Source organism: Tachypleus tridentatus, chromosome 12 (genome assembly GCF_004210375.1).
Source record: "Tachypleus tridentatus isolate NWPU-2018 chromosome 12, ASM421037v1, whole genome shotgun sequence".
Taxonomy (NCBI): Eukaryota; Metazoa; Arthropoda; class Merostomata; order Xiphosura; family Limulidae; genus Tachypleus; species Tachypleus tridentatus.
The window spans coordinates 41252943-41274978 of record NC_134836.1 but is presented as its reverse complement, the minus strand read 5'-3'; the positions used below and the strand labels follow the sequence as shown (position 1 = coordinate 41274978).

General features: G+C 33.3%; 1 protein-coding gene and 1 long non-coding RNA gene across 2 annotated transcripts; one reads left to right on the top strand and one right to left on the bottom strand.

Annotated features, from left to right (window-relative positions):
- Positions 1-459: 459 nt before the first annotated feature.
- Positions 460-20534, bottom strand: LOC143233109 (uncharacterized). The gene is made up of 2 exons (XR_013017972.1): positions 20422-20534; positions 460-1236 (listed from the first exon to the last, which is right to left on the bottom strand). It is a non-coding gene; the product is annotated as an uncharacterized LOC143233109 (long non-coding RNA).
- Positions 12384-22024, top strand: LOC143233107 (aquaporin AQPAe.a-like). The gene is made up of 3 exons (XM_076469019.1): positions 12384-13048; positions 14859-14939; positions 20940-22024. Exons 1-3 carry the CDS (start codon positions 12479-12481, stop codon positions 21084-21086), a joined length of 798 nt encoding a protein of 265 aa, XP_076325134.1. The 5' UTR covers positions 12384-12478; the 3' UTR covers positions 21087-22024.
- Positions 22025-22036: the final 12 nt, after the last annotated feature.

Here is a 22036-nt window from a genome sequence, read left to right as displayed (position 1 = left end):
GACATGTGTCCTGCTGAAAATTTAGAATATTTCTACCCTTGTGAATGCATGTGTGCTACATCATTGTAACTTCTGCATTGTTAGTCAAGCACAACTGGTAGGTCAATATAATAATAATAATAATAATATATATATATATATATAAATGTTAAGAAATTTACACTAAAATCAAACAATCCCACAATTAATAAATACCAAGGAGCATTTCTATATATCTTATTTCCCCAGACATTCCTAAATGTATGTGAATATTTCACACAACATATTCTATAGACCCTGATACTTATTCACTTATTTGTTTTTAGTTAAGACAAGAGTAAATAATCTGTGAATTCATGTTGATTGTTATTCATGAATAACAACTATCAATTCTAAAATATAAATACACTTAGATTGTTGAATGTTGATTTAAATACTGAAACCTTCTTTACCATTAAAACTCAAGAATGAATGCACCTGTTCTAAAAACAAATCTTCTTTATTATAAAAGGTAAAACTTGTAATAAAACAATACTTAATCAGAAAGTAGACTCAAAATGAAACAATTAAAGAAAAAGTTAGTAATGGAATACATAAGATATTAGATCATCATAGTACTAATATTTTGATACTACCATTCTTTATTGTCAATATATGGTTTTCCTGAAATGACAGGTATAATATATTCTCTAATACATCTTTTATAATGTAATTGTTTGTTTTTGAAATTCATGGAAAGCTACACAATGTCTATATGTACTAGACGTCTCTAATTTAGCAGAGTAAAATTAGACTGAATGCAGCTAGTCATCACCACACACTGTCAACTCGTGAGCTACTCTTTCATCAACGATATAGTGGGATTGACTGTCACATTATAATGCTCCCACAGCTAAAATGGCGAGCATATTTGGTGTGACAGGAATTCGAACCTGCAACTCTCAGATTATGAACTGAATGCCCTAACCACCAGGCCATTGTATTGTACGTACTGCTGCATCTTTGCTCAGTACAGCACAAAGATGAAAAATAAGCTGTCAGTGCAATATCTACTGGAACTCAGTTTTTATCATAAGCAGCTTTCAGTGGCAATTTACCTGAGTTTCTTCATCATACACGTCTATAGTTGGAATACTTTCAAGACAGTTGTTTCTCTCTGAAGATGGGACTGCACCTCTACAAAACCAGATACACCTCTCACAAACAATAGCTGCATTATAAACTTTGTGTATCCTTAGAGGGCTTCCTGTTACCCATCTAAATAAAATATGAAACAAAAATCACACTAAATTTTATGTATTGTAAATCATTTAGATTTTGCTGCATCCAAAAAGTGCTTAATCTGATCAGAAAGTGAAGCAACTTTTAATACTTTTATTAAAACTAAAACAGTTATCTACTTATAAACTACTTATTAACTTATATGTTAATTTTAGGTGGCAAACAAATTGTTTGAAAATATTACTTTGAGCCAGTTGGATATTATAATGAACCAAAGTATTTCATTAAATATTAAAGTTTCGCACATTTAAATGCTCTGATCTGTTTTCGTTACTCTGTTTAATTTGTTATTTATTACAAAACTTTACATATCAGATGTGAAAGTATTGTTTTTATGAAACAATTGTGAAATGTTTTGAGTAATGGATATTTCAAATGTTCTTATTGCTTCAATATTTGGTTGTAGCAAAGAACATCATCCAGCTCTGGTGATTTCTTTTTCTGCTTTTTATTGAAGTGAATCCATCCAGAACCCAAATGTATCCTGCATGAGAAACTGATGCCATCTGCATTCTTTTATTTGGCATTGGTTTTTCTCCATTTCCTATTCATCTGTCTCAGGAGAGAATGTCTCAACAGAGACTATCAAAATTTTGGAAAATATGTGACGGAATAAAGCTAAGAAATTATAAACACACTTTTGTTTATTAAAATAGGTTCTTGAGAGATTTTATAAAGTTGAACTTTCTTCAGTACTCTATTATCGATATGAATACTAAAGTTTAGGTTACTTAATATTAGACTCTTGAAACCCTGAAATGGCCACATATGTATATGCATGCACACACATATTCTATACAAAGGTAAGTTTACAATGTTACGTAAATATAAACACATTATGAAGTACAATCCCTGTCACTTATTCTATACCACTCATTAATAAGAAGTCTACTTGTAAAAGTTGTTTTTGTAACAATCATTTCTCCATGAACTTTGTATATTTGCATCCTATCACCTAAGAAGGTAAATGTTCACCATAACTAAGTCACTTTTGTAAACAAATATTAAAAATGTAACATTGTAAACAACAAAAGGAAGATGAACAATACTAAAGATTAAAAAAATAATAATTAATAAATTGAAAATGAAAAATAAAAATGTTGTGAAGGTTATTTTGATAATGATAATGTCTTCCACTACTGAACACCATTTCATTAAAACACTTCACACACACACACATTTTTAAATCACCCCATTCATTGACATAAGTCAAATATGTGTCAGTTTAGTGTTTAATCTTTATACATGTAGTGGTGTAATCATATCATTGACAGTCCATGAAACAATAGTTACAAGCAAGAAAATTTATAAAAAAAGACATGATAAAAGGAGTTTACCCCAAAAACTGTTTCTTTGATGTTGCTCAAAGACATTTGTCATTAGTCTATAAACAATGACAACTAAAATGAAATATATTTACTACTTAATGAAATGTTAACTACTATCTCCTTGTTACTTAGAGGAGGGGGAAATGACTGAGCATTTTTGAAATATGCAGGAATGACCAGGCTGTGTTATTATCAAATGATTTCTTCAGTAGCACTCAGGATTCAGTTGTATTCAATAGCACCATGAGAATAAAATAAACTAACTTTAAAACTTCTTATTTTAGGGAGAAAATGGGTGTCAGTGTAGCTTAAAGATCAAACAATTAACATCTGGAAGTGTGTGATTAAATATGGTAATATGCATCTTGCTTTTTCTTCGTACTGAAGGTAAACTAAAATTGGATGAGGGATTTGGAACTATTGTTTTTTTTTGTGAAAGTGGAAGATTCTGGGAGTGAAGTACGTTCTCATAGTTGGGGGGTTGGTCCTAGGAGTTATTGAGAAGGAAAAAAATGTTTCTAAGCATGCCCACCTTAGTCTTGACTAGTACCTAGACAAAAGACATACACACCGTGTATGTTAAATAATAGAGTTAATAATACTAAAATACATTACTTACAAATCATTTGACAGTATAGTTGAATCTTCACAGGTTTTGTTTTACATCTGTACCTTATGTTAAAGTTGCTCTGGAAAGCAATACTTATTATCATAGTTTTGTTATTAGGTACATCAGAAATAGACCATCATATGACAATGACAGTTGTGTGTTATAGTATGTCATCTTAACAAGAAAGATAAAAATACTTATAATCGGCTATTTTTTCTGAATGAAAAATCAAACGGATACATTCACACATGTATCATATAAACACAGACATAAATATAATATATAGTTTACTACAAATTAATATCATTGCCAACATTTGGCTTATAAAATGATGTAAAATGTAAAAGATGACATTACACTTAATTTTTGTTTTCTATTTTGATGTCTTATATCTTAATAACAGAAAACATAGAATATGCAAATATATTTCATAACATTTTTTTATTATACTTATTTCTCCTGGAATTGTTTAATACTTTAAAATAAAATTTTGCTTTCGTATTAAAACCAACTTATAATCAAATTCATTTGTTAAGCTACAACCATAAGTTGGCACATACACCTGCATAGTGGGTACTTACAATTTTTCTTGAATATTTTATTCATTTAAGAAGTAATTTATTTAAAAAATAAGCAGTCTGACAGAAAAAAAAAAGCTAAACTTTCTTCTTGTACAATATCTTTTAAATCAAAGAAAATAAGCACTGAAATTTGAATGTAGTTTAAAATTTAAATTTGTGTTTAAAGCAATAACTGACCTTTCTATTAACTTAGAGCAACCCTAAACTGTTTATTAGTTCCAAATAGTACCATATTAAAGCTATAATAGGACATATAAATAATTAATATTGAAAATAAAGTGGCTACACAAATCTTAAAAATTATGTAATAAGATATTAATATTCTAATTTTTGAGAGCCATAATATCATTTTAAATCAATATGTTAAGTTTCCCATATCTTCCCACCCAAAAAAACAACTCTGCACCTAAAGCACAGGCAGGTGTGTATACCTCCTTCAGTAATGTTAGTCTATAACTGACTTTGAGTGTACTACCTGTTACATTATATTGCACTAGACAGCAGTGTGATAGTTTCAAGGTACTGACAAGAACCTGAAGGAGTCGTTTGAGAAGGTGATACTGGAAAATAAACAGTCCTGTGAGAAAAATTTGCAATATTTCAAAATCCAGTTAAAGATGTTCTTTACTACAGCATGATTCATGTTAAATTGAGTAAAAAAAAATGAAAATAACTACAATCTCTCCATTCCAATTATATTTTTGTACAACAGAAATTTAGTATCGATAAAAGTGATTTTTTTTTTATATTTTATATATATGTGTGTGTATGTGTGTTGAAAAAGGTGAATATGATAAAATAAAGAAAATATAGACTTTTGGAGATTAATCACTTAGCCAGTTTTCAAAGGTGATTAATCTCAAAGTCTAATTTATATGTGTATATATGTATGTATATATAAATAGCTCACAAACTACTTACTACATTAATTGTTAATAGGCACTAAAATCAGCACTATAAAACAATAATGAATTAAATATTGCATCACCTTTATTGATGCAGGTTGCCAATTTATTATCATAACAGATAATGTCTGTGGTAATGGCACCCATATGCATTTGGGATATTCCATATAGTGGACAAAATCCAGTACTGATGGCAACCTAGTCAGCCATCATGGAAAATCATAAAAATTCAAATAAGGGTACAAAGATGAGTGCTTACACCAACAAAATCTCAGTTCCTACTGTCTATAGCCAGTTCTGAGAGGCAGTTATCATTAAATTTCTTAAAAAAGAAACCAAATAAAGCCACCCTAATATTTCTACTAATTATACTCCCAACCTCCACCCTTTCAAATAGAACTATACCATATTTAATAGAAATGAATAGATCTGTAAACTATTAAATAGAACTATACACCTTACCTTATAATTTCTTATATAGTTCTAACTCCCAATCTTATCCCTCCCTTCCTTTTCTTGAAGATTTATTCAAACATAACATGGAAAAGCTGAGTTGAGCTCAGCTACTTGAAGTTAGTTTTCCATCCCAGTTAAACTGAATAAAATTACTTAATAAAATTACTATTAGTTACTTATAAGTTAAAATAACTAACTTCCTTATTATTTTATTTATTTTTATAAGGTATTTTCCTTAATCAATAATTTAGTTTCTAAAATATTTTTGTATTTATTAAAAATATAGTAAGGCATATCTTTAACTACCTGTCTCTATAATAATTACCTTTCAGTTGATTTTTTAATAATAGAACATTATCCACAAAAATTTTAGTTATTAAGAACTGTTTTATTTGAGATATAATACCTTTTAACATGATACACAGAGTGACATTGTTAGGCATTGGTAGACCAAGGATGAGAATATGAAATTTCCTTTTATGGAAAATAGTTAACCATACTGTACCTTCTACAAAAGTAATTTCTAAAGTCAAATAATTAGCATGGACCTTATTATTACTTCTTTTTATTGTAAGTTCTGCAGGATATATTACATTTGGTGTAAAACTCATTTATGGTTATTAAATGATCTTTATGATGGGAAGAGTAAATGGAGAAGTTAGGATATGAAGTCTGCTTCATAAATGAGTTTTTGTAAAAGAAGACATACAGGTTGGCCATATTTGAAGAGAAGTTCGTTCCCACTGAAATACCTACCATTTGCTTATGAACAAAAGCAATGTAACTGTTATAAATACAAAAATGGAGTAAATTTTTACACTGAATTGTAGTAAATTTAAATTTTGGTATAATTATATCAGTATTTATAAAGATATCAAACAAATCATTGAAAATTTGATTAGATCTTTTAGCTTTATTTTAATATACAATGTAGTAAAAATCATATGTAAAAATAGAACTGGCATTTTTTGAGAAAAAAAATATTTATACAGTTCAAAACTGGAATGTCATTTTTAATAAACCAAAGTAATTATACTGTGTGTTTGAAAACTGTTTTTATATCTTTAAGCATCTAATTTACATTTGTTATTAAGCACAAAGTTTAATACACAATGAACATTTTGTAATCTGATCACAAGTATTCAAACAAGATTTTTCAACATGAAAAGCCCTCAGATTTACTGCTTAGACAATAGAGTGAATTTAATACAAAAATATACATGATAATTTATAATTAGTCAAACTAAGTATGCATGACCCATATTTAGCAGGACTGAGAATTATTGATAATCAATAATTACTATGATCATACATCCTTAATTATTTATATTTAGTATGACTGAATAGGTATAAGGATTATTGCTTCTTTTACTATCTTTAACCTATTAATATGCACAAACTGTTTTATCTTTCCCATAGATCTCCTGGATCTCAAAATTAAGTGAACTTTTTTGTTTTATGACTCCAAATAGCCCTTTCCATGATCTTGCCACCTTTTTAGTGTTTCTCTTCTCAATTAATTAATATATTCAAACTATTTTTATCTATGTTTTTTACACCTGCTACTTATGACGTTACAAAGTTGCGTATAATTACAGAGCAATTTACTAGTGGGTACATTGCTGTTGACAGAAGTCCCTGCATATTGAGTTTTTTTACAGGACTGGACAAGGTGGCTATGTTTTCGATACATGTGAATTATTTGATCCACAGTAATCACAAGCTCAACTAACTTCTTCAACTAACACTTAAACTCATGTTATTTCACCAGTTACTAAACTATATAACCACATAATTATAATGAGAGATAGCTAGGTTTAGTGATTACAAAATGTTATTAAGTTAACCATCGTAGTCAAATGTCTTTCTTATACAGTTGTTACTCTTAATTATTTTTTTTAATATTATTATACATAAGAGAATCAGATCATTCGTTTGTCAGCTTACGTCCTTGAAAATAAGTTACACAGTTAAAAGTTACGAGGTTTATTGTCTCAAGAATATAAACAGAATGCTTCGTAGATCGTCGGATAACCGTCAAACGGTAGTGTGAGTAAAAACGTAAAACACACGTATTGTTTTTGTTTTGTTTAATTTCGCGCATAACTACACGAGAGCTATCTGCGCTAGTCGTCCCTAGTTTAGCAGTGTAAGACTAGAGGGAAGGCAGCTAGTCACCACCACCAAACGCCAGCTCTTGGGCTACTCTTTTACCTATGAATAGGGGGATTGACTGTTACATTATAACGCCCCCACGGCTGAAAGGGCGAGCATGTCTGGTGTGACGAGGATTCGAACTCGCGATCCTCGGATTACGAGTCGAGTGCCTTATCCTCCTGGCCGCACTGGGCCTGCGTATTGTTATTACTATAAGAAGTACAGTACATTGCGCATTTATTTGTATATCTCTGTGATATCAAATTTTACAGATGATAATTTAGATACACGACTTATGAGATTGCTATGCTCTATGCGGTATAACAATCTCTTTCAGGTAAGACTTGCAACAGATTATTGTACGATTAAAATAAAGTACTGTTGTTGTTTAAAAAAAACAAAAACAACGTGTTATTAGTAACAAACATGGGCCTGGCATGGCCAAGCGTGTACGGCGGGCGACTCGTAATCCGAGGGTCGCGGGTTCGCGCCCGCGTCGCGCTGAACATGCTCGCCCTCCCAGCCGTGGGGGTGTATAATGTGACGGTCAATCCCACTATTCGTTGGTAAAAGAGTAGCCCAAGAGTTGGCGGTGGGTGGTGATGACTAGCTGCCTTCCCTCTAGTTTTACACTGCTAAATTAGGGACGGCTAGCACAGATAGCCCTCGATTAGCTTTGTGCGAAATTCTAAAACAAACAAACAAACAAAAGTAACAAACATGCTATAAAAATCGTAAAATAGTTATTGATAAGTCTTAACTGTGATAGACATTTTACACAGCCGTAAATCTGAATAACAATTCTATTAAATTAGCGCACGTCTTAACTAATAAAAGGCTACCGCACAGTCAAGGTTTTGTTATGTTGTGACCTGTCTTATACTTAATATATATATCATACTTTTCATAATTAAATTAAAGTTGTCGAAAAACTAAACTAATTATACATCTCATTTATCCGACTTTATTGAAACAAGCTGTACGTTAATACACTGGCATATCATTGCATGTGTCAGTAGTGAATTCTCAAGCGCACGGAAAGGATCCTTCTATGTTTGAGCTGTTTGACTTGTAATCCGCTGGTCACAGGATCGAAACCCACCAACAAACCCGATAGCATTGTCATTACAACCAATCCCACTATTAACTGGTAAAGAGTAGCCTAACATTTGGCGATAGCGATATTGACTCGCTGTCTGTCTTCTTATCTGTAACTTCAAAATTAGGGACGGCTAGCGCAGATAGCCTTCGAGTGGCTTTGCTAGAAATTCAGCAAACAAACGATGCAACTTTCTTCCGGAAGCAAAAAACAAATTACAACAGAACAAACAATACTTCAGCCCAATCTGGAACAATATTCTAGATCGTCAGAATTAGCACAAACAACAGTGTAGAGAGTAATTCCAAGATAGTTAGAACACCGTTCTTAAAAACTGAGATTGGCCTCAATATCTGATACTGTGCATAATAATAATTTAATTATAGAAAAAGATGGGCTTTGTCACTATTTATTGCAATACAAATATTTAATACAATTTGTCCTGTTAGTTACAGTTATGAATGAGTCCGTTCTTTGGCCTTTACTCATTGTAACGTAAATGTTGAAAATAGTATATCCTGATAATGGTCTAATTATTTTTTAAATTTTAAAGAACCTGATATAAAACGTTTCATATGTCTTGGCTTGCAGTGATAAACAATGGTCAAGTAACCTCTGATGACACATCCAAAATAAAGCGCTCCCTAGTAGTCAGTGGTAAGTCTACAGTCTCACGACGCTAAAATTCGGCTTTCGATACATGTGGTGAGCAGAACTCTGATAGCCTTAACGACAACCAAATATCTATATAACTAATACTCGTGATTAGCTGAAACAAAATTATCAGAAAAAAAAAAACACGTTAAGATATATTTTACTGTCGATCTATTAATACTATATATTTTGTCGTCAGTATAGTTTAATTGTTTATAATACTGCAATGGAGGACTTAGCATGGCCTGATGGTTAAGGCACTCGACTCGCAATCTATTGTATTTTCGGTGGTTGGTGTTGACTAACTAACTGCCTTTCCTTTAGCCCATCTCAGCAGATAGCCCGATGTCGCTTTGCCATAACAAAACACACATTCTAGTCTTGAAAATTAGTGACACCTAATGCAGAAAGTCTTCTAGTAGCCTTGCGTGAATTTCAGCAAATAAACACTGTAAAGGTATAAATTATTTCATAACTGTTCTTGTCCTTGATTTTGAGCTGAGGGTAGGCAACTAGTCACTCGTATCCACTGCCAATTCTGACTGAATAGTGGGATTCGAACCTCACACTTGTAGTCCTATGGCACCAGCTTGCAGATAGCGTTTTGGTAGAAACGAGTCGCAAACCATAAACCTCAGCTTTACAGTCAAGCCATTATAGCCATGAGGCCCACTAGTGTAAATGAAAACTACCATGGTATTACCATAATTCATCCAATAATAAATAACAATACCAAATATTAATATTTTGATTGAATTATAAACACTTTACAGTTTAAAATTTTATAATTTTCAATGGGGCCTAGCATGGCCAAGCGCGTAAGGCGTGCGACTCGTAATCCGAGGGTCGCGGGTTCGCGCCCGCGTCGCGCTAAACATGCTCGCCCTCCCAGCGTGTATAAAGTAACGGTCAATCCCACTATTCTTTGGTAAAGAGTAGCGCAAGAGTTGGCGGTGGGTGGTGATGACTAGCTGCCTTCCCTCTAGTCTTACACTGCTAAATTAGGGAAGGCTAGCACAGATAGCCCTCGAGTAGCTTTGTGCGAAATTTCCAAACAAACAAACAATACTTGTGTCAATATTCAGAAAATTTTGGCACAAAAAGACACTAACATTATATTGAATTTGCGCAGTTTTTATTATAACAAACTGTTTTTCATTATTTATTGTCATCATTCTAAACGATACTTTTTATCAAAATTTTGCCAAACAAAACATTACGACAAAACATGCATAGGTGAATTAATGAAAAAATAATATATACTGTTAAAATAAAAAATAACATAATAACAGTTAATTCTTACTCTAATTATGGTATGGTTTGACATAACTAAATGTGATGGAGAATTACACATCACCATCTTAACCCAGTTCATACAGTAACAGTTATTGGTAGGAAAGTTGGTGTGCCTATCAGTGGGCCTGGCATGGCCGAGCGCGTAAGGCGTGCGACTCGTAATCCGAGGGTCGCGGGTTAGCGCCTGCGTCACGCTAAACGTGCTCGCCCTCCCAGCCGTGGGGCATTATAATGCGACGGTCAATCCCACTATTCGTTGGTAAAAGAGTAGCCCAAGAGTTGGCGGTGGGTGGTGATGACTAGCTGCCTTCCCTCTAGTCTTACACTGCTAAATTAGGGACGGCTAGCACAGATAGCCCTCGAGTAGCTTTGTGCGAAATTTCAAAAACAAACAAAGCCTATCAGTGACTGAGCAGCAAGTCAGTAGGCTCATAACGCTACGAATTGGGTTTCGATGCCTACAGTGAACATCGTGTAGTTTATTGCTTTACAACAAACATTATTTTTTATATATATTTTTATAGAAACAGCGTTTCAGCCAATAATATGTCTGTCACACACCAGCTGATGTGCAGAACCCTGATACTGGGTGAAAAGCCTCGTCGGCACTGGACAGAGCAGATATAGTGTGGTTGACGTGTTATTATACTTTCTTATTTACTTTCACTCAAAATCTCTAATTGATAATAATAAAATCAGGAGCACTGCTGGCTATCGAAAGGACCAAGGGTTGAGGCCCCCAAAAGCAAATTATTTTAGTGAATGGTCGGTAAATTCGTGAGTAGTTCATATTATTCTTACGTAGTAACAGAACTTTGCTACTCTGCCTTTAACATTAAACGTCATCTACATGGCTATGATAAATAGTTTTCTTGGACAGGAACCGTTTATTTTGGCTTTTTTTTTTTTTAATTTGGCGCCCATCTATTCGACAATTATCTTCACTAGCCATCCATAATTTAGCAATTATAAACTGGAGGGAAGGCAATTGGTCAACACCATTCCCAACCAACCCTGTGGATATTTTACCAATAAAGAGTGGAATTGACAGTAACATCATAGTACCCGCAGGTTACGAGTCGCGTGCTTTAGTAACTAGATCATTCTAGGCCATTGTAGACGATTTACAAATGCTAGGACGAATATAACACAAAATAAAATAAAAACAACTTAAACTCTGAGAGCTAATAATAATAATTATGTGTTTGTCTCTTTAGTTTGATTTTTCAGCAAAAACCTGAAGAATGGATTACTTGCGTTAATTGTGACTATCTCGTAGATTGAAGCCTAAATTTTACGTTATAAGTTTGCCATTGAGCCACAGGGGGAAGGTTACTAATATTGGCCCCGCATAGCCAGGTGATTAAAGCACTCGACTCGTAATCCGAGAGTCGCGGGTTCAAATCCCGGTCGCATCAAACATGCTCGCCTTCTTAACTGTGGGAGCGTTACAATGTGACGGCCAATCCCATTTTTCATTGGTAAAAGAGTAGCCCAATAGTTGGTGGTAGGTGGTGATGTCTAGTTGCTTTCCCTCTAGTCTTACGCTGTTAAATTAGGGACGGCTAGCGCAGATAGCCCTCATGTAGATTTGCACGAAATTCAAAAAAAAAAAAAAAGTAAAAGTAAATAATAGATTGCGAAATACGCCTATGCATTATTAGAAACTGATAAAAATTCCCAAAATAACATCCAAGAAAGCTTTGAAGCTCATCTGTATGAAACATATTAAAATGTTATGTGAATCCCCATGATATGTAACGTGAATAAATTTTATCATTCTGTGATCTTCAGGTATCTTATAATTTTATTAAGAACATGTTTTGATATTACTAAGTTTTGTGCGCACGCACACACAAGAATACTCGCTTACGTATAATTTGTAAACCTCTAGACTGTCCTCAGAAAGAGTCAAATGTTAAATATCTTACGATGGAAAATATTAGTTATTCAAGTGGATCACGTGATAACGAAGCGTATCAACAAGTTTTCATCCTTCTCGTATAAAGGTCGAACTTCTTTTTTTTCTTCTTTTACTATATCAACAACCTATTTAAACGTTACGAGTTATTATCATTCAACCATTCCGCACTATCAGTTTCTGTTACATCAGCCTCGTTGATTCTTACATTATGACATCTGGAACAAATATTCGGCAGATACTAGGACTTGAGGATCTGGGGAAAAAGAAGGTATTGTCCGCTGCTCTACTAGCAGAATTTCTGGGAACAGCTATATTAGTACTTATTGGCTGTGGTTCCTGTATCACCGGCTGGGACCTAGACTACTCCCCCACTATTGTCCAGATCGCCCTAGCCTTCGGTGTGACTGTGGGAACAGTAGTACAATTTATCGGGCACGTCAGCGGAGGACACATTAACCCTGCTGTCACCATAGGATTTCTGGTCGCCAAGAAGATTTCCCTACTTCGAGCAATACTTTATGTGATAGTCCAGTGTTTGGGGGCAATAGTAGGCGCTGGTTTGCTAAAGGGGCTCACACCTTCTAACTTACAAGGAAACTTAGGGGCTACAGTTGTGAACCAACACTTGAGCCCTGTCCAAGGCTTCGTCGTTGAGCTGTGCATCACTTTTGTCTTGGTGTTCACAGTATTTGCCTGTTGCGATGAAAACAGAGGTGACATTAAAGGATCTGCCCCTCTCGCAATCGGTTTGTCTGTAGCAACCTGTCATATGTTTGCAGTAAGTTTAACGATGTTATATTTTTTGTACTTACTCTTACTAATTATTCACATTATTCTGACAAAAGGGTTTCTCTTTAACAGTATCTCAAGAATGTTTGTGATCATTTTTAAATCGTCAAGACAGCGTTTGTCTGATTTTCATTTTTATGGGTTGGTCCTACAGAGGCTAAGTTTTTTTTTAGTTATGCAGATTTTTAAAAAATTCGAAAATAAAAACGTTATCCAAATAAGGCATTTTATATGCATTTATGTTCTAAATGTAAATATTTGCCGTAATTTTATTTTTTGTCATTTATATCTCGCTAATTATATATTTGTTACAGTAAATACACACAAGATGGCAGCAGCTGCAAATGGTATTACTTTTACCTTCTTAAAATACCGTTAATTTAAAATTTCTAATACTTCCGTACAGCAGACATTTATTTTGTAAATGATTTAGAACTTTAAGTTGTTTAGCCAAGACACGAAAACTCACTGGGATTTAAAAGAAAATTAATCCAGAAAGTTTATTTCTTTGTTAAATTTTGCGCAAAGCTAGTCAAAGGCTCTCTCCGCTAGCCGTCCATGATTTAGCAGTGTAAGACTAGAAGGAGAGCAACTAGTCATCACCCCCCCCCTCCCACCGCCATCTCTTGAGCTACTCTTTTACCAATGAATAGTGGGATTAACCGTCACGTGTTTTAGAATGACGGGGATTCGAGCCCGCAATCCTCATATTCCGAGTCGAGCATCCAGATACTGTACTCCATATTATGGAGTGTTTTCTAATCCCCTTAACCTAAAACAAGAACAATAATAAAAACTTCAATTAAACGATTTGTTTCTCACAAAATAGTGCGGGTATTTCTATTCTTTATCAGCTTCTTCAGAAGTTCAAGTGCCCTTCTAGAAACATGTTTACGCACACACTGACCAGGTTAAGAATTAATTTAGATCAAACTTTTAAGTGGAGACATATCTCTCTTCATTGAAGAACCTGTGTTCAAGAGAACATGGAGATAACTTATCAGTTTCATTCTTCTGGAAATCGTAATGTAAGAGTAGCAGTATCTTAAAATAATTACAATAATTAGGTTTAAACGTAAATCTTGGAAACAAAAAAGTAAATATAAGAGATCTAATAAAATAATAAAGTGGGCTAAATAAGACAGAAAAGTAAATCGCGAATGAACTTTATTACCTGGGTGTTAGAACAAAAATACAAACATTATAACCACCACCACCTATACGTCTCTTCTTAATTAAGTAGATGAAAGACAACGCAGAGCGTCCTTAACAACACATGACGATTTGAACTTTGGACAGTCCGTTCTGTAGTCATGTCTGACTCTCAGTTTACAAATTTTTGGTTATTTTAACCTGATGACCCAATCATGCACATTTTTGCTACTCATACATGTTGAAAATGAAACTGTGTTGATATAAAATAACGTACAGGCTGTACCTACGTGGCCAAGAATTTAACGATAAGTAGTGGATTCAGGTTTAAATGTTTAAGGCCTTCTCCGTAATGTCAGCTGTAGAGCATTATAAAAGTGATGACCACTGTTATTTTTGTTCACAGAACTGTATAAAAACCTTGTGGCAGTGGTTACTGCTTGTAATCTACCTTCTGTCTGTGGTCAGCAGTTAAAAATTAAGGATAGTTATACCTGTGCATAATATAGTCTATATATATATACATACATAAATACACGGGTTTTACATACATACATACATATATATATAGTAAATAAAGTCTTGAATTTCTGTAAAGCTTCAAAGTATGCAGTGGCATTTAACAAGAAACGTTTTGGTTTATCTAGATTAAATACACCGGAGCCAGTATGAATACAGCTCGTTCCTTTGGACCTGCAGTTGTAGCCAACATTTGGGTGAACCATTGGGTAAGTGATTTAGAAGGTCTTAGCATATAATGTGGAAAAAAAGTGTGTACAGTGATTCATACATAGAGCACAATTAAAATAAATATTTACAAATAATTTGATTAGTAGCTATACAGAACTTATAACAGTGTATTTAAAAGTTTGATTAGCAGTTGGTCAGAACTTATAACAGTGTATTTATAAACAGTTTGATTGATGAAGAATAAGACAGTTGACAAAATATACATCTTAATACAAGTCTGAACGTTTCGGAATAACTTATTACATCATCAGTGAAATATTAAAATACTTATTTTTATATTCGTCTTCATTGTTAAGTTTGATTTATAGCTGAGAAGAGGACGTACAATAGTGTATTTACAAAACATTTGATTTGTTGTGGGGAAAATATTTGTGTATTTATAAACAGTTCAGTTTGTAGCTGGATAAAACACCGGTGTACTTCCAAATAGTTCAATTTGTAGCTCCTGTGTATTTCCAAATAGTTAGATTATAGCTGGACAGAGCCCCTGTGCATTTCCAAAGAGTTCGATTCATAGCTAAGGATAACACGAAAAGTGATTTTTACAAATAGGTTGTTCAGTAGTTGGAAACATCTCTAATAGTGTATTTACAAACAGTGCGATTAATAACTGAGCATGACCTGTTAGAGAGTAATTATAAGCAATTTGATTGGTAGTTGGGCAAAATCTCCAATACTGAATATACTGGCAGTATGATTGGTAGGTGGGCAGGATTTCTAAAAGTGTACTTAGAATCAGCTATATTGTTCAATCATAAGTTAAAGTTATGTATATCTAAAATCTCGCACTGTCCACAACATAATATCAAATAATATATTCACGATACAACTCAATTACTATAGTTCCAAAGACGTCATTTTACGAATCTCGGGAAGAACTTAAGTTCTCATAAAATCCATGAAACTATAACAGAAGCTTACAACTACAGCTTTGTTTCAGTTAAGCCTCTTTCTCACAGTTTGTGAGAAATTGTGCTTAAACTCTGATGGTATGTATCAGAAATAATAGCACTACTTAACGTAACACCTACATTGATACATTTTATTTCTTGGCATGAATTTAAAACCTGGACTGGCACTGCTATTAACACGTATTACTCGTACTAGTACGATAATAAATCACAGAGCAGATCTCACTATCTGAGAACATGGTATGCCGAATATTGTTGATTTCAAAACAACTCCAGATTTGCAAGTGGTATAGAGGTCTTGCACTGACGTCTTAAAATGACGTGGTTATAGCTTACTCCACCATAATGAAAGTTAAATCTCACATTCACCTTAGGTGAAAAATGACAAATTCATCTTTTAATAGCGTGTTATCTGACTGTAAAAATCATATGACATATCGATACTTGCATTGATATGAAGGGAAAGTCTGAAGTCCACATTCTAATCGTTCTTCATATTCGGAATTATACCCAGAATTAAGTTATAATTAATAACTTACATATTAAGGATCAACTTGTGCCAGTTAGATGAACTTCCCGGTCTTATTTGTGTTGTGCTGTTAGTGTTGTCGATAGTCACCTGCCCTGTCTTGGTTCAGGATAATTTGAAAGACTTATAACGCTAAACATAGAATTTCGATACCCATAGTGAGAGAAGCACGGATAACCCATTGTGTAGCTTTGCGTTTAGCAACAAACAAACACCCAGTACTTACATACTCTTTGACGCACTACATACATACATACATATATATATATATATATATTACGATTTTAAAAAGTGTATCCCATAAAAATTCCCTTACTTTGAATATCTCATCTTTAACGTTAAAATTATTTACTCCATAAACAGATTTAAAAATACGTCTAACTTGAACGCAAAAGGTAATAGATAACTTATTTTTTACAAACATACAGTGTTGTCCTGTATGATATAAAAGCCACGATAACCGGTTCCCTTGGTTCAGTAAACTACACAATCTATGGCGTTAAAGTTTTTTGTTGTTTTTTTTTATCCACGGATTGTGTTATCAGTAAAACTAGTACTCATGTATTACGTTACTAAACAAATTAATTGTTTGTTTTGAAGTTAAGTACAAAGCAACAAAATGGGTTGTTTGCGCTCTTCTCACCACGAACAGCTTCCAGCGTTGTACGTAAGTCCCAAGAGTTACAGCTGTGCCAGTGGGAGGGAGGAACTTATTTACTCTTTAGCTTATCAGTTGTACCGTTGTATGTAAAGAAAAGCACAATTAGTCAAAATTACTTGCAAGTGGTTAGGGAAAACTTGAAAATGTAAAAGACGTAAAAATGTTGCTATCAAGATATGCATATAATTCAAACAGTGTTGTATTCATGAAAAATATTTACTTTAAAAGCAATTTCTGATCATATATGTGTGTATATATATATTTATCTTTTAAAAGTACTAAAGCAATCTAATGTCGTCCGTTATTTTGAGATACTGACTACAGGGAAGGCAGCCAATTATCAACACACTATAATCCATCATCCACACCAATAGACTGATTTTCATTCTATGTAGTGTGATAAATTCAAACCCGGCTCACCAGCTTCGAAATCCATAGTTCTAATACTAGATAAACTCACGCCTTTACAGTATCTACAGCCCCCCAGTGACTTAGGACTTGTGACGCTAGAAACCGGATTTCGATACCCATGGCGGGCAGAGCACAGATAGCCCATTATGTAGTTTTGTGCTTAAATTCACACAAATAATAAAGTATCTAATATGACAAAGTTGCAACAATCGTCGAAAAGGAAAATAATCTGGCTATAGGTAGTGGATGATGATCAATCTCACTTTTCGATAAAAGTAGCATAAAAGTTGGCGGTGGGTACTGCTTACAAAGTGATTTCTTTTATCTCTGGTATAAAGTTCAAAATTAGAGAGTGCATGTGCAGACGGACATAGTGTAGCTTTGAGCGAATATCTCAATAAAAAAACTTTCAAAATGACTGCAATTCATGTCCTTTCTCCGTTTTTGAATCTTTATTAATTTTGTACCATATTTTTGATAACATATCCCGTGAATAGCTGAGCAAAGTTGCTACCTTTCTATTCGTATAGTTGGTCGTTCCAAACATACGACTAGTTATAGATTTTGTGTTAAAGAAAACAATGTCGGATGTCACTAAGCAAAAAGTTTCTTTGTTTTAGCACAAAACTACACAGTGGTCTGTTTACCTGCACATACTCCATTGTTGAGAATTGAACGCCCAGTTTTAACATTGTAATTCCATAAACTAATTTGGCCCGGCACGGCCAGGTGGCTAAGTTGCTCGACTCGTACTCTGAGGGTCGCTGGTTCGAATCCCGTTACACCAAATATGCTCGCCCTTTTAGCCGTGGGGGCGTTATAATTTACGGTCACTCCCACTATTCGTTGGTGGAGAACTGCAGATTTATGTATTTGATTACTCTAAGTTAACAGACTTCAGGTTAGAGATCTGCAGATTTATGTATTTGATTACTCTAAGTTAGCAGACTTCAGGGTGGAGATCTGCAGATTTATATATTTGATTACTCTAAGCTACAGACTTCAGGGTGGAGATCTGCAGATTTATATATTTGATTACTCTAAGTTAGCAGACTTCAGGTTGGAGATCTGCAGATTTATGTATTTGATTACTCTAAGTTAGCAGACTTCAAGGTGGAGATCTGCAGATTTATGTATTTGATTACTCTAAGTTAACAGACTTCAGGGTAGAGATCTGCAGATTTACGTATTTGATTATAGTTAACAGACTTCAGGGTGGAGATCTGCAGATTAATGTATTTGATTACTCTAAGTTAACAGACTTCAGGGTGGAGATATGCAGATTTACGTATTTGATTACACTAAGTTAACAGACTTCAGGGTGGAGATCTGCAGATTCGTGATTTTACTGATCCCAGATAAAGAGAGCTCGACATTAACTAAGAACTGCATATCTGCGAGTTTAGTTCCACGTAAGCGTGGATGGAAAACAGCAAAACTGTATCACATTTGTTAACTTACTATCGATGTTCAACATATAACGTCTAATATATTGCAGTTCTCGGTACTGACGAATGTCATTCGTTCTGGTTCGTGCATAATATTAGCTATATTATACAAATTAATGTTGTTTAACAGACCTAATACCCACAATACTGTTATTATATTCTTTGGCATAAACTTTGATAGAGCTGTTCAGGTCTCACACGTATATCTTTGCGTAAAGGAAAGTATATTTCGTGTATATTATTCCATATACATTCCTTGACGTCAACGTAACCTGCAGTTTTACACTAACAAGTCTCTTCCTACGTTCTTAAATAAACTAGGTTTAGCAAAAACAATAGTTTCTGTTTCACAGCACCTTGACAAACTCGTATTGGGTATCTTGTATCTTACGTAATACAGGTGCGTGTGACGTTGGGATTATATATTTCTCAAGGCCTCATATTTTCGAAGACAAAGAAACTTGAATTTAAAGTAATAATGATAAAAAGTGCTTACTTCAGTCGCTTATGTAAGTATCGAAGGCCACTCTTTTCTCAAAGTATTATTAATTTTGGTCGTTAACTCATTTCTAAACCTCTACAATATAAGCTGTTATTTTTCGATACAGGCTAATTTCCTTAGTGTTTTATATCTACACACGGTGCTTGTTAAATTTCATTCTCTGAAATGTCTTGTTGATATGTTGTTGTTTTTTATTTCGTCGAAACTGTCCTGTTACGCTCAATAACTTTGTATATAATTATCATGATCCACGTACGAAGAAAACAGTTGCTAACCATCCGATAAATTGTTGTTTCTGAAAGAAAGGTTTGATTTGCTAATTTATCGTTAGATTTTTATCTATCCAGTTTTCAAGTTCTGAAACTTGTCGGGCTTGTTATATAACAAAGGGCGGGGTCGTTTAGATATCGGTTAAAAACAAAAATGTTACAAACATTATAAGGTAAAATATTTTAGAATTTCTACAAATATTATGTCATAACACTGGCTTGATTCCAACAGTGATAACTTTAAACAAATTCTGGAAAGAAACCAACAGGCCTAACATGATTTGAATCACAATGTTCGCTGATTGGTTTCTAATATTTATAGTAATTTTGATATCAGTAAACGAGTCAAGTTCCAAAAGTGGGGAGTGAAATCCAAGTGAATAGGTATCAAAATGTATTTGACATAGATTTCAAATTTCAAAACGTACTTCTCATCTCAAAACCTGAAAACATTTACATACACTCCCACCTGCAAATTAGTAATAAGAAATACCAATAACAAATAAATACTACAGAAAATATATTTTCAGTAATTTGCAGAGCTGACCTCCGCCACATGTTATATCAAGTGCTGTTCACAGACAAGCTAGGGAGTGTTTGTTTGTTTATTAATTACATATAGTATGTTTTCTAAGGTTTGAATACAAAACAACCAGCCGATTTTGCTATAGGTTTGTAAAACAAAAATATAAATAACAATAACAAAATAATACTAAAATACGCACTCACAATTTCAGCGAAGTACTACAATCAGGAGAATAAATCAACACTCACAAGAGTAGAAAATTCTAGTATCATAACTGTCTACTCTTAGAAAACTCACTAAATTAGTCACAGAAAATTGCGTAGAGACAAAGTACAACAACGAACTTGAGAAATAATGAAAAACAGAGAATTCCAAGAAACGATGATCCTCAGAGCAGTTGTTTCCAATAAGTGAGTTACTGTTGCACAAATTATTTTCCAATTAACATGCATTCGTAAAATACAGGACTTTTTCAATGGAGGAAAGTGAAGGACTTGAAAGAAATTTTCCAGGACGAAAAACGAAGGAACTTTAATAAATAATTAATTAAAACTAACCTACGATATACTAAATACTGTATTCATTACTACTGTCCAGATTTCAGTAAAATATTCGTAGCCGTTTTTTTCTGTAGTGACTTGGAAAACTATAATAAATAATAATAAGACTGGAGACACTTATAAATATTTTGCTTCTAATATTTATTTATTTTTTAATCTAGGTGTATTGGGTTGGTCCTATCCTTGGTGGCGTGATAGCAGCATTGGTGTATCAATTTATCTTTTCGGCACCAACGCTAGCAAGTGATGAATATGAAGATACGGAAAAAGTGGAATTAAAAGAAAAACCAGAGATACCTTCTGTTTAAGAATTCAGCTAATACATGTTTATATTTTGGGATATAAAGCTTTCAGTTTTTCAATAATTTGTTCAATCATTTCATAATCAGATTTCGTTTTCTAGTAGCTAGATATACTTAGATGAGTATTATATCAAAATGTAACAGTAGGTCCAAGTAATAATCACGGTCGTGTGCAGACACTTTTGCGTACATTATTAAAAAGTAGTATTTTTTTTAGGTTTAATATATAACAGAAATCTCAATGTATTACAGAAGAGCCTTTTAAAATTAATCATGCATTACTTACTCATCACTAAATCTACCAGAACAAATGCATTCTGGTACTCATATCTAACAAAGCACTAAAAGGTGTCAAATACTCAAGGTCCTACAGAAATGTAATGCCTATTACAAAAACATATAATCATAACAGTTATATTTAATCCCATCTACCATCTTAAGTCCTCCAACAAAAGTATCTAAAAATATACACACTGGATCACTGTTAATTCAAAAAGATACTGAATTAACGAACATATGCCACACCCAATAAAACTATCAAAAATAAATGTTTACATCTAACTGCTTTTTGAAAATCTATAGCTTCTAGTGTGTACAAATACATTTGGAAAACAATCAAAATTTATAGTTTTACCATCAAAGTTTTGAAAGAAGTTAGAAATTCCCTATAAAACTAATTAAAACCAAGGTTTAGTAAATAATATAAAAAATGATAGAACCATGGATGTTGCTATTTTGAATTTTCGTTTTTAAGTTTTAAAAAGTTTTCATATAAAACACTTGTCTTTCATGGAAATAATTTTTGTGGTTTTCAGCATGACTGATTTATGATATTTGTTGTCTTTAAACTAATGTTTAACACTGATGTGATCACAATGCGTTTAAAGTGACCTTGGTGAATAAAAATGAACTTGTTTCACCAGGAAATAAAAATAATGTTGCAATTTTTGTGTTGG

Bases quoted from the DNA above. Each gene is read 5' to 3' on its own strand.
- LOC143233107 (XM_076469019.1), top strand. From the start codon at position 12,479: ATGACATCTGGAACAAATATTCGGCAGATACTAGGACTTGAGGATCTG. The intron at 13,049-14,858 runs GTAAGTTTAACG...TGGTTTATCTAG, and splicing joins CAACCTGTCATATGTTTGCA to ATTAAATACACCGGAGCCAG. The intron at 14,940-20,939 runs GTAAGTGATTTA...TTTTTAATCTAG, and splicing joins ACATTTGGGTGAACCATTGG to GTGTATTGGGTTGGTCCTAT.